The sequence below is a fragment of the Diabrotica virgifera genome, chromosome 6, assembly GCF_917563875.1.
Source record: "Diabrotica virgifera virgifera chromosome 6, PGI_DIABVI_V3a".
NCBI lineage: Eukaryota > Metazoa > Arthropoda > Insecta > Coleoptera > Chrysomelidae > Diabrotica > Diabrotica virgifera.
In genome coordinates this window covers 15125175-15143695 of record NC_065448.1, presented here as the reverse complement: position 1 = coordinate 15143695, position 18521 = coordinate 15125175, and the positions used below count along the sequence as shown (strand labels likewise).

Genomic DNA, 18521 nt, shown 5'->3' with positions numbered 1-18521 from the left:
CTGAAAGACGTACGTAGCGCCCTCTGGGTAATACATCATTTTTGGTAGCAAATTTAGTTTTCTCATCCGAAAAAACTCCCGCTTGCCAAATTTTGTGTCATTATCCTATGCCTGTCAGGAAATATTCAACAATAAATATAATAAAAGATTAAATTTGACACCCTGTATTTCGGTTGTTATTATCAACTTTCGTACTAAGGTAAGTTAGCTTAAATCGACCTATTTTAAGCTCAGAAATCTAAGTTTAAGCTATGACCCAATCTTTACCAAACACCCTGTATTCAAATTTATTAATTTTGTAAAGCAAACAAATTAAGTACCTAGTTTGTCAGTTTGTTTACATATAGAGAACTGTCAAAGCGTATGCATTTGACTCGACATTGGTCACTGCGAGTGTGCCACCTTTATCGCGAATGCCATATCGCGATTCTATTGGTTAAAAATCTGTATCGTAATGAAAATCTGTATCATAATGAAGTTCATTATGATCCAGGTAGTGAAATCATAATTGACATAATATATTGTATGACAATAGAAAAAGTAGTTGTATAGTATAGTGGCTTTAATATATTTTTTAAATAAATAAAAATGCAGTGTTTTTTGTGTAAACATTTAAGTGCCCAAACAAAAGATTTTAAAGGTATCCAGGATAAAGTAAAAGAATTCTCTAATAAAACGTGGTTGTCATGTACTACATCTTTGAAAGCCCGTCAACAACATCAGCATCAATGGAATGATGTTGAATTGCCAGAAAATTGGGATAATAATGAAATAGGATATCATTCACAATGTTATAAAAAATTTATTGTTAAAAAACAATTTCTTCTTCCTGAAAGGTAAGAATTTTTATCATATTTTCTTTAAATTGTTAATTGCAATATTATTTTGTAATTAAATTTTTTTCTATTTTTCTTTTTCACATTTCGTGTATACCTAAATGCTTATTCTGGTATAATTTATTTTATATTAAGGTATAACTTTATAGAATGTTAATATACATGTGTGTTCAATCAGAGATGTGTACCTCTGGTTCAACTATGAAAGTATATTAATTTATAAAATTTGTTAAAAAATATAGCAAATTTGTATGTTTATTAAATAATATTTTAAATGTTTTAAAGAAAATTCAAGAACGCGTATTTGTTTAGATGGGGTTTATGCAAAATATTCAAAGTGATTAATTTTGTTTGGGATTTATATAAAATATTAAAAGTGATAATAATAAGCAAATGATATTAATTTTGAAGACACGCTTGGTTGGGGCGGCACGGACTGAACGTAGAAAACGTCTGACGAAAAAGTATTACACAGTGAGGACGTTTGAGTTGGAATAAATTCATTTTCTCGAGAACTGGAGACTGGAGAAAAATCCTGAAATAGGTCGATTTTTATTTGTAAATTATAATTTTTTGGCATATATCTCATATTAGTGACGTCATCTATCTGGGCGTGATGACGTAATCGATGATTTTTTTAATGAGAATAGGGGTGGTGTGATAGCTCATTCGAAAGGTTATTCATTGCTCTATTCACTAAGATAAACATTAACATAATTATTTATACAGAGTGCACAATGTTTTTTTAATTAAATTAAATCACACAATAAAAATAATAATATGTAATTTATTTCATTCAAAATACATTTTACTATTGTTACAAAAAACGCAAAAACATTTATATCACAAAAAAACATTGTTTCTCGCTTAAACTAGATGTTCAAACTCCCAAGTGGCAGGTGGGTGGTAGCTTTAACATTGACTATAAGAGAAAATCAATGTTTTTTTTCAAATTAACATTTTTTTCGGTTTTGTGACAGCAGTAAAACGTATTTTGCATTAAATAAATTACGTACATTCTTCTTTTTGTCTCAATTAATTTAATTCACAACATTTTTTGGGCATCCTGTATAAATAAGTTTATATTAGTGAATAGAGAATTGAAAAACCTTTCGACTGAGCTATCACACAACCCCTATGCGTATAATGTATTATATAATTTACAGTGTGGCGACGTGGAAACTACACATGGACTTTTTATTATAGATAGAATATAATGAGGAATCCTATGTCTAGTTTGAACAAAAAAAATACACTCGCTTCTTGTCTTCTATAAAATCCTGAAGACACCATCTGTGACCTTTCGTCAGATAAAATAAAGGTTCAGCACGTGTAGCACGAATCAAGCGGAAGTAAAGGTATTGTTTTTAAAACAATGTTTGAATTAATGTCACTTTATAATAAACAATTATAATTCGGATTTATTGGAAATTGCAATTTTTTGTTTAAATATTCTTCTTCTGCTGTTAAAAACAAATCTAACTAATTTTGAATTTCGAAATTCCGATAATATTTGATTATTTCAAATGAATTAATTAATTTTTTTTTCAGTTCATTTTATTTGTTAAAATTAAATAACCAATTAAATGCTACACGTTTTGTGTTATAATTTAGTTGTTTATTGCTATGATTCAAAAAACCCTGGATAATTTTCAGCAATTTTTCTTTTCTCTTATCTTTGTTTTTTGATTATACATAAAATTTTCAATTAACAGTTTAATAAAGTTCAAATGTTAACCATAAATACCTATCGGTCATTAATCGGTTAATTTGTTGCTAAAATCTGATAATTTATTTATTCCAAGACGAAAAATAATGTAAAGGGCCATAACTTTTTGAAAAAAATCGCAGTACTTAATTTAAGTTGAATTCTCTTTTTGAATACCTATATTTTCATATAAAATTAAAAACAATCTAAAAAAATTTTTATAACCCTTTTTTATTGCTTTAAAAATGTTGTTAAATTTTCTTTATAAATAGGGGCTGAGATAGCCATTTTTTTTAAATCGCTGCCACTTTGTTCAACAATTAAAAAATGAAACTGGCGGCATTAAAAAAAAACAAGCTATTTTTTATCAAGAAATAAATATAGTATACGTTTTTTCGAGCAACGGCATGCCGAGATATTGGCATGGTGGTGGGGAAATTCTCCCTCCGGCTGATGTGACTCACAAAAAATTGAAGGCTATTTTTGCAATAACAATTCAACGAAATTAAACTTATAAACGCTCAAATTAAAGGTTAATCGATGTAGATTCTCGTGATATGCGGCTTTAATCAAAAACGTGCATTTTGGACCCTGTTAGAAAAAAGTGTTATAAAAATATAAAAACCAAAAATTTGGGCGTTGCATTTTATGCAGGGTATCTTCTGACATCGCCCTTTATAACCCAGCATAGGTTTCATAAATTCCCGAATTAAAGCATAAAATGACCTCTGATATTCCCCATACATAAAATGTATTAAGTAACTTTTCACAGTATACATGGTGCATATTTGCATATACATTAGGGTGGTCGTTATTTCCCAAATTTAAACGTTTCCTTTTCCTAAGCCTTACATCGATAGCTTACCCCCCAAAAATAAGATTTCAGCTGTTTTCTCCGAATGAACCGATTTTAATAAATCTTATAATGTTATATTTTGTTTACTTATATGTCTTGTTTCATAAAATACTATAAATTGACCAAAAAAGCCGTAGGTATACAAAGTATTGAAGAAAAAAAATTAAAAAGTACGCCACTTTTATTTTTTCTCATACATTTTTTATGTTCATTAAGGTATCAGAAAAAAGGAAAAATCTTTAATTCAATGTAATATTTCATATTGTTAGTTTAAATTCATATTGTTCTTATTTCCAAAAAAAAAATAAAATAAAAGTCAAGTATTTTGAAGTACTATTAAGATCACATTTTTAATTAAACAAAAAGAAACATAAGTTTCAAAACATTAGATACTTCAATATTATTTGGTTTTTTAAGTTTGTTTTAATTAACATGTTTACATGATACTTTTTTTTAAGTGAGACTCCCTCAACATCAGTGGGTGCAACAATTTCGTCTGTTGATGAAGCAGATAACTTGAAAACAAATTCTTCAAATTTATCCACTTCATGGTTGGTTTGGTATGTTTTTTATTTATATACATATTTATATAAATGTTACGTAATAAAATTATATTGCAGTGAAGCAGCAGTGTCATATTTATCGACTGAAGATTATTCGACTAACTCGTCTTTTTCATCGGCAGCAATTAATTTGGAACCAGTTAATGTTTCTGTTAAGTGAGTATTTTTTAATTATTAAATCTTATTTTTTAACAATTTTTTGTACATTAAATTTTTATGTAATAATATTTTGTTTTAATTACAATTGTAATTTTAGATGTACAAGACAACAATTATCGAGAGATGCAGATGACATTGAAAATGCAGATGAAATGGAGGTGGATAATGACATTGTTGATGATAGTATCGTTGAAAATGAACAAAAATGTCAAGAAAAATGTTTTTTTTGTGGAAACATAAGTATTAAATGGAAAGGACGCAAATTATATTGTAGCCAAACAAAACATAAAATCAGATTTTTTGATAGAATTCGAAGCTACGCAACTGAAATGAATGATGTAGAAATGCTAATGTCAATTCACGAAGAAGTAAATAATGAAAATATTATGTTATTCTATCATCAAAGATGCAGTTTAAAATATTTTTCAAATTTTAAAGCTTATACAAACAAACCACCTACAACTATTTGGACAGATACACGTGGTTACAACGAGATTGCTCGTAAACAGTTGATTCAGTATATTGAAAAGGAAGTTGTAAGCGAATCAAAAATTTTCTCTGTCACTTATTTGCAAGATATATACATTTTATTTTTGCAAGAAGTCTATGAGTCTGAAGGAAAAGACTTCCCTGAAAACCTGATAACGACTAATACTCTAAGACAATATATGGAAATACATCTGAAAAAAAAAATTAAGTTTGAATATTTTTCAAAGAAATGGTTTGTTATGTCAGTGAATACGGATTTAGAAAATATCAATGATGATGAAATCCTTGACATAATTTTTGAGCAAGAATGTCGTGAATTTGCAATTAAATATAGAAAAAAAATCTTGCAAATTAAAAAAAAGCCTTTACCAGATTTTCTTGACGCTGAAGCTCTAAATAAGGGTGAATGCGACATTCCAAATTGGCTGAATGTGTTCTGGAAAACGGCATTGAGTGGAACTAAAGTAGAGACCGAAAGAATCGAAAGATTAACCGCGTGCTTGGCATCCGATTCGATTTATTCCATTACCAAAGGTAATATAAAGCCTCGTAAACAAATTATTTTTGGTATGTCAATGAAAAGTCTTACTGGCAATGTAAAGGTAATGGAAATATTAAATAGGTGCGGTTATTCAATCAGCTATTCAGGTTTAGCGGAATTAGAATCTTCTGCAGCTTACTCGTGCATTGCGAATGGACAAACGTGTCCTTCGGGCATAATTCCGACTTCTTCCTTAGCATGTGGAGTCGCTTGGGATAATTATGATAGATTCGTTGAAACACAATCAGGCAAAAATACACTTCATGATACAGTTGGAATCGCTTATCAGGATATTCCTGCAGCTAACCATTTGATTGCTCAGGAATCCCATAACAGCTCAAACGTTCAGGAACAAAATTTAGCACTGAATCTTCGAAATAAAAGTAATCGAAGAAAAAGATCTTTTGAGTCGTTTGAAACTGAAAATTTACCACCAACGAAACAAAAACGTCCTGAATTTATCTCAAATAATAAAGAATCTGCGAGCACTAATCCAACTACTACTGTAAGTTTAGAATCTACGAACACTGATCCACCTACTAGTAACGAAGAATTATTTATAAATGAAGATAATACCCAAGGCGTAGAAACATCTTCAACTTCAGATAACGAAAAGTGCGTTTTACTTTTCAAACAAATAAACTTTTGTTGGATTTTTTCCCACAAACTTCATCTACAGAATGTACCTATGTGGGTAGGATACAATGCAAAGATTTCTAACGATAATTCAACTATTCAAAAAATAGATTATTTGACCCAAATCAATGATTCTCCTACAGATCCACGAGTCATAAAAGAAACAATGCGTCTTAGCTTAAAAATTGCTTCTGAGTGTGGAAAAAAATACTTCAATGTTACTTATGATTTGGCCATTGCTAAAATAGCTTTAAAAATTCAATCAGCTGAAGAAGAATTCAAAAATCTATTTATTCATTTAGGATCATTTCACATTATGCTATCGTTTTTTAAAGCTGTAGGCAAATTCATTAATGGATGTGGTTTAACAAACATGCTTGTTGATGCCGAAGTTTTAGCGAATGGATCTATAAATACATTTCTTACTGGTAAACATTTTAATCGCTGCTGTAAAATTCATCCAATAATTTCACTTGCACTTCAACTATTGCACGTAGAATTTTTTTTAGAAAATAAACAGTATGATTTAGAAACAATTAAAACCTACTTAAAACATTACTCAGAAAATGAAAATGAAAATCCAGTGATAAATAATGAATTATGTCACAAAATTTTTGAAGATTATGCACAATTTAAGAAAGATACTTTACAAGGGAACCATGGAAAGACACCTCAAATTTTTATGATGTACATACAATTGATAGATTATTACCTAATGCTTGAATTTAGTATCCGAACTGCTAATTTTGACATTTACAAATATGTCTTGGAAAAAATGACAAACATTTTTTTCGCTTTCAATCATCAAAATTATGCCAGATACTTAACCATATATTTAAACAAATTAGAAAAGATTGAAGAAACTCATCCTGGTTTGATACAAGAGTACGGAGATTGCTTCTTTGGCATAAGAAGGACCACAAAGCCATTTTCAAGAAACCCCATCGACATAACACTAGAACAGACTATAAATGCACATGCTGCTTCTAGATCATCAGGCATTATAAATATGACAAATTCTGTGGGTGCTCGGCAAAAATGGGCTATTACCCATTCACTGCGTACTAACATGATTTCGAAATTAATGGATTTCTGCAATTTGTATTCAAAGGATGATATAACCAAAGATTTAAGGAAATCTTCTATCTGTCACAGCAATAAAAATGTTGAAAATTTGTTAACTATAATACAGCAATGTACGAATCCTTTTTCAAGCAATTTATCTCAAGAGAATTTGTACAATATATCTTCAGGGCAATCAGTATCTGAAGATATTTACACATTCTTATCTAATATTGAAACTACAGGAGAGCTGCAACGAATTAAATTTATTACTGAATCTCAAATAGACCCAGAAAGGTTTGACAAGGCTATTTTAAAAAACACTGTTGTTAATTTTGCTTCAAAATGTGTCAAAAAAGTAAAAATTAATGGAAAAGTCAAAGAAGTTACCATTCAAAGAGACATTTTTGGAAGATTATTGTATGCGTCGCTGCAAAGCCATATAGATCTAAAAGAAGCGTTGAAATATCCGCTGACGCCTATTCCATTTTCTTTATGCCACTCTGACGGATCTATTTGTAAAACCCAAAAATCAGTGATTTTCGAGGAGTTGAAGTCATATCAGGTAAACCTTTTTAAGAAATAAGTATAGTAAAATCTGCCATATCCGGATCAATGTGGCGACAGACCGATCCGGATATGAAAAAATCCGGATATCAAAACCACTTCTTTTATAGTCTCTGAAACGTTTTCTCCTTCATATATTTCAGTAATCAGCGCTGTCAATAACGTTCGTCGATGGACACGTTTTATAGATTCTACAATACATTATTTCGCCATATTTTAGTTCTTTTGGGTCGGTTGCATTGTCCAACAGCAGGACTGCCTTTCTCCGGGGATTTTGGTAGATACGGACGGCAGAACCACCTGGATATGGGGAGGTCCGGATATGAGCGGGTACGGATGTGGCAGGTTGTACTGTATTTAAAAAAATTAAAATTAATATAAATGTTTAATAAAATCAATTATTAACAATAAACTTTTTAATTTACCAGGAAGAGAATGGCAATCCTCCGAAAGCCGATATCCATATCTACGATGGCTTCTATTTGCTCCACACATTGAAAAATGTACCTAATACATACGGGAAAATTTCAATGTATATTTTTAAGCTGTTGGTATCAGATAAAAAAGAAGTCCACATTATATTTGACAAATTCAACGATCCAAGTATAAAAGATTATGAACACCGCCAAAGAGGAGAGGATGATACCGTTCATAGCGTGCATAAAAACAATAAGCGACCCTCTGATTTTGGGAAACTGTTAAGAAGTAAAAATTTCAAAGAAAGTTTCGTTGAATTTTTAATCGATGATTGGACTGATGATTGTTTTGTTATTTTATGCCAAGATAAAATAGTCAAGTTAAGTTATGGAACTTCCTGTTACTCTTACCAAGTACATGAAAATCATATTAAAAAAACTACAGATTACAACTTATGTTGCTTTCACGAAGAAGCAGATACCAAGATTATGTACCACATATGCCAACTGCCTAATAATTACAACGTTGAAGTCCATTGCACTGACTCGGATATACCAGTAATTATTCTTGCAAATATGAAATATTTAAAAGCAGATATTCAAATTACGGTAAATATGTGTTCGAACAAAAAAAGAGAGTATTTGAATATGAATAAAATTTACCAAGGATTAGGTGACAAATTAGCAAGAGCCCTAACCGTTTGTCACATATTTACGGGTAATGATTTTAATCCAGCTTTTTACAGAAAAGGGAAAAAAAGACCATTTGCCATACTAAAAAAAAAACAATCGTATCAAGATGCTTTTATGCAGCTACTAGAAACGGTGCCGAAATATTTGGATACAGAACACGAAGTATTTAAATCTATTGAAGAGTATGTATGCCAAATATATAGTTTAAATACAAAAAATGATATCGATAAAGGCAGATTCGAAGTATTTGAAAGAAAATATAAAAATAAAAATGAAAATGACAAAATTTGGAGAAAAAACCTAAAAGGGTTCGACGCATCAAATCTTCCACCAACCAAAAAAGAGTTATTGCAACATATAAAACGAACCATTTATATCAGTAACGTGTGGTGCAATGCTCACCTGAGGCGACCTACAGACCTTGATATTCAAGAGTGCGGGTGGTTAAATATCGATGGCAGCTTTGAGTTTTTTTGGTTCGATGGCGAGCAGTGTCCCACATTCCGAGAGATAGCTGCTCATTCAGGTAATATATTTATAATTACATTAAAAATTTAATCTATTACGCTGATATTAAGGTTTTTCTCTGTATGTCTGCTTTTCTGCTTTTTTATATTTTAAAATTTGATATTTTAAAGAATTTTAAAATTAAACCATTTTTATTTAAAAAATCGAAACAATTACTTGCATTAAGTCCATTTTACTTAACTTTTAACTACACGCGGTGGCGTATTTTGAACGCCAGATATAAGAATTCTACTGAAAATATATTTAAAAAATTAATTTTTGACCTAGTTTATCTATCTAACCTATCACTGGAATGTGCTTTACAATTGGTTTTAGTTTCGTTGGAATCGGCGTTCTGAGAAAGCCGTAATTACCAGTTTATTATTTGTTGTTTATGGTGGTGTACAAAATACGCCATGATTGCAGTAATGTACGTAATTCTTTCAATAATTGTTTTTTAGTCATTATGGCACAAAATATATTTTTCTTTATAAACAAAACTTTTTCTCATGTAAAAAAATCATGTTTCAAAAAATTTTATATTAATAATTTTATTTTTGATTAGGTTCCAGCTTGAAATCCCAATTGACTTACTGAGAAGGAACTCAAAGCATTCGCTAATGCCGATTAAGGTTAATAACAAACAACTAAGTGTATTTAAAAAAAAATAAACAAAACCGTTGCTTTTAAGTGGTGCCAAGCCAAAAAGTACGCCACGCGTGTACTTATGTTATGACATGATGCGCGAGTAGTTAAAGGGAAAAATGCTTTAGTTTAATAAGTCTAACAGTTTTCATTACTTTTTTTTTTAATAAAATGTTTCATTTATTAGTTTCCACTTCTGATGATCAGGATGAGGGGGAGCCGTCTTCCGATGAGAGTGAAGATGAACAAAATTTGTACCTATCTGAAGATTCAGAATTTGAAGATAACGATAATTAATCAACAATTTATGTATTTTTAAGAATTATTTGTTACATAATATTTGATGTTTTTTTCATTGTATATGTATACAAGAATAAAAAAACTGCTAAACGCCGTAAAAATGAGTGGCGCATACAATATTCCAGCTACAAATGAACTGATATAAATATTACGTGGCGCAAGAATGTATTTTCATTTTGATCGAAAATAAAATTCTAGTTTTATTTTAAAAGATGTTTCCATAATCATGCTCATTTGTAGCTGGAATATTGTATGCGCCACTTATTTTTACAGCGTTTAGCAATTTTTTTATTCTTGTATCAGGAGTTTTTCAAAGTTATTTATAAATTAAATGTATGAATTTAAATGTATTGTTTCTCGATTCCACGTTTAGTCAAGGGCGGATCTGTTTTGAGATAGACGTTGAGAGGTAACTCAAATTTTTTTGCAGAAATTGCTTGAAAATAAATCAAATAATATTATTTGAGTTATCTTCCCTCTCAAAAAGGTCCGGAACATTGTTTAAATAATCAAAATGTCAAGAATTGAAGGAAAAATTCGATTTTTTTCTTCGTTTTTGATTATAACTTTAAAAGTATTCATTTCCGAGAAAAGTTGTACTGACATAAAAGTTGCGTAATTCAATTTACTACAATATAGAATTGGTTAAAAATTTAAAAAATAGTCACCCTAGTTGCAAAATAGCAATAATTGCGAAAAAACCATACAAAAACAAGTATTCGCATTTTACGTTTTTCAACCATTTATGCTACACTTAGGACCTTCATATTTCATCCAGAAAAACTTTATGATACAGTAAAACAATACTGTAAATTTCATTAAGATCGGTTCAATAGATTTTGCAAAATAAATTTTGCAATATTGCTTTCGGAAAAAAAATTCATTTTTTCAAAATGTTACAGGACTGAAAATAAAGCAGATAGCAAGTTGAATTTTTTTTTCCTTATAGAAGTGTACTGTACCTTTCATTTGCAATTTTCAAAATTAAAATCGATTAATTACCACGGCGTCAGAAAATTTTTGAAATAAACAATAATTTTTGGTGCTACGCGCAGGACAGCGGTGTTTGATTCACACAGGTTGATTTCCACCAAAATTTCTTCCAATCTTTATCTAATATATTATTTTCTTACTCTATATTTTATTGTATTTTAATTTTTTAATTCCACAAAAATCAAACTTATTTTATTATTGTTTGTGAAATATTGTTTAAACAATTGCATATGTTTAAAAATAATAAACTTTTATTATTTAAGTTAAAATATATGAACAAAGAAAGTTTTTGCTAATAAAAGTGTTATTTCAAAGGATAGAGTATGTGTTTTTATTTTGCAATAAACAAATTTATTTATTTATATCGAAATGTCATAATAATTAAAATGTATCAATCATTATCAAAGGTCATTGGAATGCCCAATCAGAGCAACCTATCCGCTGACCTGCGCGTAGCACCAATAATTAATGTTTATTTAAAAAAATTCCTGACGCCGTGGTGTTAAGCGATTTTAATTTTGCAAAATTGCAAATGAAAGGTATAGTACACTTCTATATGCAAAAAAAAATTTCAACTTGCTATCTGCTTTATTTTCAGTCCTGTAACATTTTGAAAAAATGAATTTTTTTTATGAAACTGGATTGCAAATTTTATTTTGCAAAATCTATTGAACCGATCTTAATGAAATTTACAGTGTTGTTTTACTGTATCATAAAATTTTTCAGGGTGAAATATGGAGGTCTTAAGTGTAGCATAAATGGTTGAAAAACGTAAAATGCGAATACTTGTTTTTGTATGTTTTTTTTCATAATTATTGCTATTTTGCAACAAGGGTGACTATTTCTTAAATTTTTAACCAATTCTATATTGTAGGAAATTTAATTACGCAACTTTTATGTCAGTACAACTTTTTCCGGAAATGAATACTTTTAAAGTTATAATCAAAAAACCAAGAAAAAAATCGAATTTTTCCTTAATTTTTTGACATTTTGATTATTTAAACAATGTTCCGGACCTTTTTGAGAGGGAGGATAACTCAAATATTATTATTTGATTTATTTTCAAGCAATTTCTGCAAAAAAATTTGAGTCACCTCTCAACGTCCAAATGTACTAATATTTTTACAGATGCGCCCTGGTCTAGTTAAGATAAATGGTCGTCTTTCTACCATTATCTCTCAAATGATCTAGTGTCCATCGAATATACACTATACGAAATAGAATAAAAAAATATTGGAATGACCGGTAAATGAACTTGATTGCTCTATTAAATTTAGCGTCGCAACCACTACAACTAGTGTATTTTCGGTTTTCCTGTCTCTCCTTGAACCCAAGATATATACCCCCAAAAAATATGCCGTTTTGTACCTACCAAGTCCTATAGCTGGCTTATGGGTGGTCGAAAGTCACAAGCTATACCGGTTCTGAATCGGTCCTGACCCCCTCTTGAAACATAGAAAAGAAATTCAGATCGGTATAACTTTTCCACAAACATGCACACATACAAAACATTTTTCCCTTTTTAAATAGAAATTGAATAAAATTTCTGAGATCGGTAACTTTTGAATGGTATATACAATTTTCAAAATGACAATGGGATAAGACAGGGAGATTCCCTGAGTCCTCTGTTGTTCAACCTGATCATGGACGAAATAATAAAAAAAGTAAGAACAAAAAAAGAATACCAAATGGGAGAAAAACCACTTAAAATAATCTGCTATGCAGACGACGCAATACTAATCTCTCAAAGTGAAGATGATTTACAACGTATGCTGCACGAATTTAATATAACCGCTAGAAAATTTAACATGTAAATTTCCCTAAAAAAGACTAAATGCATGGTTATAACAGCAGATCTAATAAGGTGTAAATTAGAGCTGGAGGGTCAAATAATAGAACAAGTCATGGAGTTTAAATATCTAGGCATCACACTATGCAGCTACGGAAAGCTCGAAACAAAAGTGGAAGATCAGGTGAATAAAGCAAACAGAGCCGCAGGTTGCCTGAATGAAACAATATAGAGAAATAAAAACACCAGAAAAGAAGTGAAAGGCAGAATTTACAAAAGAGTCATCAGACCAATAATGACATACGCGGCAGAAACACAACCTGATACAGAAAGGACAAAAAGAATGCTATAGAAACAGCAGAGATGAAAACATTGCCAAAAATCGATGGTAAGACGCTGTGGGATAGAGTTAGAAGTGCAGATATATGAAGGAGATGCAAGGTGGACAACATTAATAACTGGGTGAAACAGAGGTGTAACCAGGATGATCCTAAGGGGGAGTTACGTCTACTTGAAGGTCTCTGGGGGTATGGAATAATAATTGTGTTAAGCGTATAGAGCTCAAAGTACATCCAAAATGGGGGTTATAACCCCCAAAACCACCCCCTGGTTACGCCTATGGGGTGAAAAGCAGAAGAGTAGAATGGAACGACCACATAAGCCGAATGACAACAAATAGAGTAGTAAGGACGGTCAGAGAAGGTTCCCCAATAGGAAGACGATCAGTGGGAAGACCACGAAAAAGGTGGAATGACAACTTACTGGAGGCACATTGAAAAACAGACATAGTAATGTCTATATAAAAGAAAGAAGAAGAAGAAGAAGAAGAAGAAGAGAAGAATTTTCAAAATTAAACATGCTTTGGAAAGGTAATGTTCAGTACTATAAGAAGCTGTAAAGTCGGACTTAAATTTTCGAAATTTTTGGAAGTTTTGGGGACGAGAACGAAAAACAGACTCTAAATGGGACGTAAAATCCACACCCTTGGACCAAAATGGATGGTTGACATATATCTCTTTGCCTATATTTTAAGATTGGATTTGGCCCAATTTTTTCAATTCAGTCACATTTAGAAAATCGAAAATTTCTTGTATAATATAGTGTCGCATGTACGGGAACAGCCGTTCTCTGGGATATAAAAAAATAATAAGCATCAAGGAGACCAAAGCGAACTATAAACAATTTTTCTCGGTTAGATCTACATAGATCAAACTGAAAATTTGTAGAAATACACCTTATAATATTTATAAGGACGTAACGTAGAGAACATTCCTTCTTCTTCTTTCTCATAATCCTTAGTGCCCTTCAGGGCGTCGGATGTCGGGTTCCGCCTTGTAGAGAACATTCTAAAATTTTAAAAAAAATTTCCGAAATTTTCCCTCTTGTCGGAAAATCTTTTTGGAAAATTTTGTGTATAATTCTTTGTCATGCCCTTTTAATTGTAGTACTTAGCGTGTGTACCAATTTTTAGCTAAATCGATTCAAAAGTAACCGAGAAACACTGTTTTAAATTTTTTTTTTTTGATAATACCTCTTCGTCGATAGCCTAAAAGAATTAAGATTTCTGTTAGTTTGCCCCAACATTTTTGTCAGACAATTATATTTTTTGTTTAAGAATATAATTACTTGTAACCTACTACTTTTGTCGGAAAAATGGTTGTAAAGATAAGGGATGCACGAAGCCAGCATAATTTGAAAGTATACTTTACTAATAAAAATAAATTTTTTGTCCGACTGTAGAGTTGCCCCAATATTTTTGTCCGAGACATTGATTTTTTGATTAAGAATATAATTACTTATAACCTACTAATGTTGTCTGAAAAATGGTTTTAAAGGTAAGGGTTGCACGAACCCAGTAAGGTTTAAAAGACAGTTTATTAATAAAAATTAAATTTTTTGTCCGACTTTGGATTTGACCCAATATTTTTGTCGGACACTTAGATTTTTTGATTTGGAATATAACTACTTATAACCTGATAATTGTGTCGGAAATTTTTTTTTATTTCGAGAAAAAAAACTACAGAACGATGTTTGTCGTTGTTCAAGGAGTATGTACACAAATTATCAGATCACAATTTTTCTAAAATTTTCCCTCTTGTTGGAAAATTTTTTAAGAAAATTTTGGGTTCCGATCTACGTCATACCCTTTTAAATGCTTTACTTAGTGTGTGTACCAATTTTCAGCTAAATCGATTCAAAAGTAACCGAGAAACACTGTTTTAAAATTTTTTTTTGATAATACCTCCTCGTCGATAGCCTAAAAGAATTAAGTTTTCTGTTCGTTTGCCCCAACATTTTGGTCAGACAATTATATTTTTTGTTTAAGAATATAATTACTTGTAACCTACTACTTTTGTCGGAAAAATGGTTGTAAAGATAAGGGATGCACGAACCCAGCATAATTTGAAAGTATACTTTACTAATAAAAATAAATTTTTTGTCCGACTGTCGAGTTGCCCCAATATTTTTGTCCGACACTTTGATTTTTTGATTAAGAATATAATTACTTATAACCTACTAATGTTGTCGGAAAAATGGTTTTAAAGGTAAGGGTTGCACGAACCCAGTAAGGTTTAAAAGACAGTTTATTAATAAAAATTAAATTTTTTGTCAGACTTTGGATTTGACCCAAAATTTTTGTCGGACACTTAGATTTTTTGATTTGGAATATAACTACTTATAACCTGATACTTGTGTCGGAAATTTTTTTTTATTTCGAGAAAAAAAAACTACAGAACGATGTTTGTCGTTGTTCAAGGAGTATGTACACAAATTATCAGATCACAATTTTTCTAAAATTTTCCCTCTTGTCGGAAAATTTTTTAAGAAAATTTTGGGTTCCGATCAACGTCATACCCTTTTAAATGCTTTACTTAGTGTGTGTACCAATTTTCAGCTAAATCGATTCAAAAGTAACCGAGAAACACTGTTTTAAAATTTTTTTTTGATAATACCTCCTCGTCGATAGCCTAAAAGAATTAGGTTTTCTGTTCGTTTGCCCCAACATTTTTGTCAGACAATTATATTTTTTGTTTAAGAATATAATTACTTGTAACCTACTACTTTTGTCGGAAAAATGGTTGTAAAGATAAGGGATGCACGAAGCCAGCATAATTTGAAAGTATATTTTACTAATAAAAATAATTTTTTTGTCCGACTGTCGAGTTGCCCCAATATTTTTGTCCGACACTTTGATTTTTTGATTAAGAATATAATTAGTTATAACCTACTAATGTTGTCGGAAATATGGTTTTAAAGGTAAGGGTTGCACGAACCCAGTAAAGTTTAAAAGACAGTTTAATAATAAAAATTAAATTTTTTGTCCGACTTTGGATTTGACCCAATATTTTTGTCGGACACTTAGATTTTTTGATTTGGAATATAACTACTTATAACCTGATACTCGTGTCGGAAATTTTTTTCTATTTCGAAAAAAAAAACTACAGAACGATGTTTGTCGTTGTTCAAGGAGTAAGTACACAAATTATCAGATCACAATTTTTCTAAAATTTTCCCTATTGTCGGAAAATTTTTTAAGAAAATTTTGGGTTCCGATCTACGTCATACCCTTTTAAATGATTTACTTAGTGTGTGTACCAATTTTCAGCTAAATCAATTCAAAAGTAACCGAGAAACACTGTTTTAAAATTTTTTTTTGATAATACCTCCTCGTCGATAGCCTAAAAGAATTAGGTTTTCTGTTCGTTTGCCCCAACATTTTTGTCAGACAATTATATTTTTTGTTTAAGAATATAATTACTTGTAACCCACTACTTTTGTCGGAAAAATGTTTGTAAAGATAAGGGATGCACGCAGCCAGCATAATTTGAAAGTATACTTTACTAATAAAAATAAATTTTTTGTCCGACTGTCGAGTTGCCCCAATATTTTTGTCCGAGACTTTGATTTTTTGATTAAGAATATAATTACTTATAACCTACTAATGTTGTCGGAAAAATGGTTTTAAAGGTAAGGGTTGCACGAACCCAGTAATGTTTAAAAGACAGTTTATTAATAAAAATTAAATTTTTTGTCCGACTTTGGATTTGACCCAATATTTTTGTCGGACACTTAGATTTTTTGATTTGGAATATAACTACTTATAACCTGATACTTGTGTCGGAAATTTATTTTTTATTTCGAGAAAAAAAACTACAGAACGATGTTTGTCGTTGTTCAAGGGGGATGTACACAAATTATCAGATCACAATTTTTCTAAAATTTTCCCTCTTGTCGGAAAATTTTTAAGAAAATTTTTTGTTCCGATCTACGTCATACCCTTTTAAATGCTTTACTTAGTGTGTACCAATTTTCAGCTAAATCGATTCAAAAGTAACCGAGAAACACTGTTTTAAAATTTTTTTTTGATAATACCTCCTCGTCTATAGCCTAAAAACGATTAGGTATTCTGTTCGTTTGCCCCAACATTTTTGTCAGACAATTATATTTTTTGGTTAAGATATAATTACTTGTAACCTACTACTTTTGTCGGAAAAATGGTTGTAAAGATAAGGGATGCACGAAGCCAGAATAATTTGAAAGTATATTTTACTAATAAAAATAAATTTTTTGTCCGACTGTCGAGTTGCCCCAATATTTTTGTCCGACACTTTGATTTTTTGATTAAGAATATAATTACTTATAACCTACTAATGTTGTCGGAAAAATGGTTTTAAAGGTAAGGGTTGCACGAACCCAGTAAAGTTTAAAAGACAGTTTAATAATAAAAATTAAATTTTTTGTCCGACTTTGGATTTGACCCAATATTTTTGTCGGACACTTAGATTTTTTGATTTGGAATATAACTACTTATAACCTGATACTTGTGTCGGAAATTTTTTTCTATTTCGAAAAAAAAAACTACAGAACGATGTTTGTCGTTGTTCAAGGAGTAAGTACACAAATTATCAGATCACAATTTTTTCTAAAATTTTCCCTATTGTCGGAAAATTTTTTAAGAAAATTTTGGGTTCCGATCTACGTCATACCCTTTTAAATGATTTACTTAGTGTGTGTACCAATTTTCAGCTAAATCAATTCAAAAGTAACCGAGAAACACTGTTTTAAAATTTTTTTTTGATAATACCTCCTCGTCGATAGCCTAAAAGAATTAGGTTTTCTGTTCGTTTGCCCCAACATTTTTGTCAGACAATTATATTTTTTGTTTAAGAATATAATTACTTGTAACCCACTACTTTTGTCGGAAAAATGTTTGTAAAGATAAGGGATGCACGCAGCCAGCATAATTTGAAATTATACTTTACTAATAAAAATAAATTTTTTGTCCGACTGTCGAGTTGCCCCAATATTTTTGTCCGAGACTTTGATTTTTTGATTAAGAATATAATTACTTATAACCTACTAATGTTGTCGGAAAAATGGTTTTAAAGGTAAGGGTTGCACGAACCCAGTAAGGTTTAAAAGACAGTTTATTAATAAAAATTAAATTTTTTGTCCGACTTTGGATTTGACCCAATATTTTTGTCGGACACTTAGATTTTTTGATTTGGAATATAACTACTTATAACCTGATACTTGTGTCGGAAATTTTTTTTTATTTCGAGAAAAAAAAACTACAGAACGATGTTTGTCGTTTTTCAAGGAATATGTACACAAATTATCAGATCACAATTTTTTCTAAAATTTTCCCTCTTGTCCGAAATTTTTTGGGAAAATTTTGGGTACAGCTCTACGTCATACCCTTTTAAATGTTTTACTTAGTGTGTGTACCAATTTTCAGCTAAATCGATTCAAAAATAAC

At 30.4% G+C, this 18521-nt stretch overlaps 2 protein-coding genes across 5 annotated transcripts in view; one reads left to right on the top strand and one right to left on the bottom strand.

Moving 5' to 3' along the window:
* Nucleotides 1–18521, bottom strand: part of LOC114325383 (neuropeptide-like 1) — a 290871-nt gene that overhangs the window by 133960 nt on the left and 138390 nt on the right. The window lies entirely within an intron of this gene.
* The window catches only part of LOC126886572 (uncharacterized), a 24560-nt gene continuing 6249 nt past the window's right edge, over nt 211–18521 (top strand). Inside the window, exons 1-6 of one of the 3 annotated variants that reach the window (XM_050653521.1) lie at nt 212–836; nt 3859–3960; nt 4021–4119; nt 4220–7415; nt 7846–9052; nt 9866–10317. In XM_050653521.1, the coding sequence (XP_050509478.1) occupies nt 589–836; nt 3859–3960; nt 4021–4119; nt 4220–7415; nt 7846–9052; nt 9866–9975 (4962 nt within the window). In that variant the 5' untranslated portion in view covers nt 212–588 and the 3' untranslated portion in view covers nt 9976–10317. Of the gene's footprint in view, nt 837–3858; nt 3961–4020; nt 4120–4219; nt 7416–7845; nt 9053–9865; nt 10318–18521 lie in introns of those variants that run through there. The other 2 variants (XM_050653522.1, XM_050653520.1) reach the window with 2 other exon arrangements.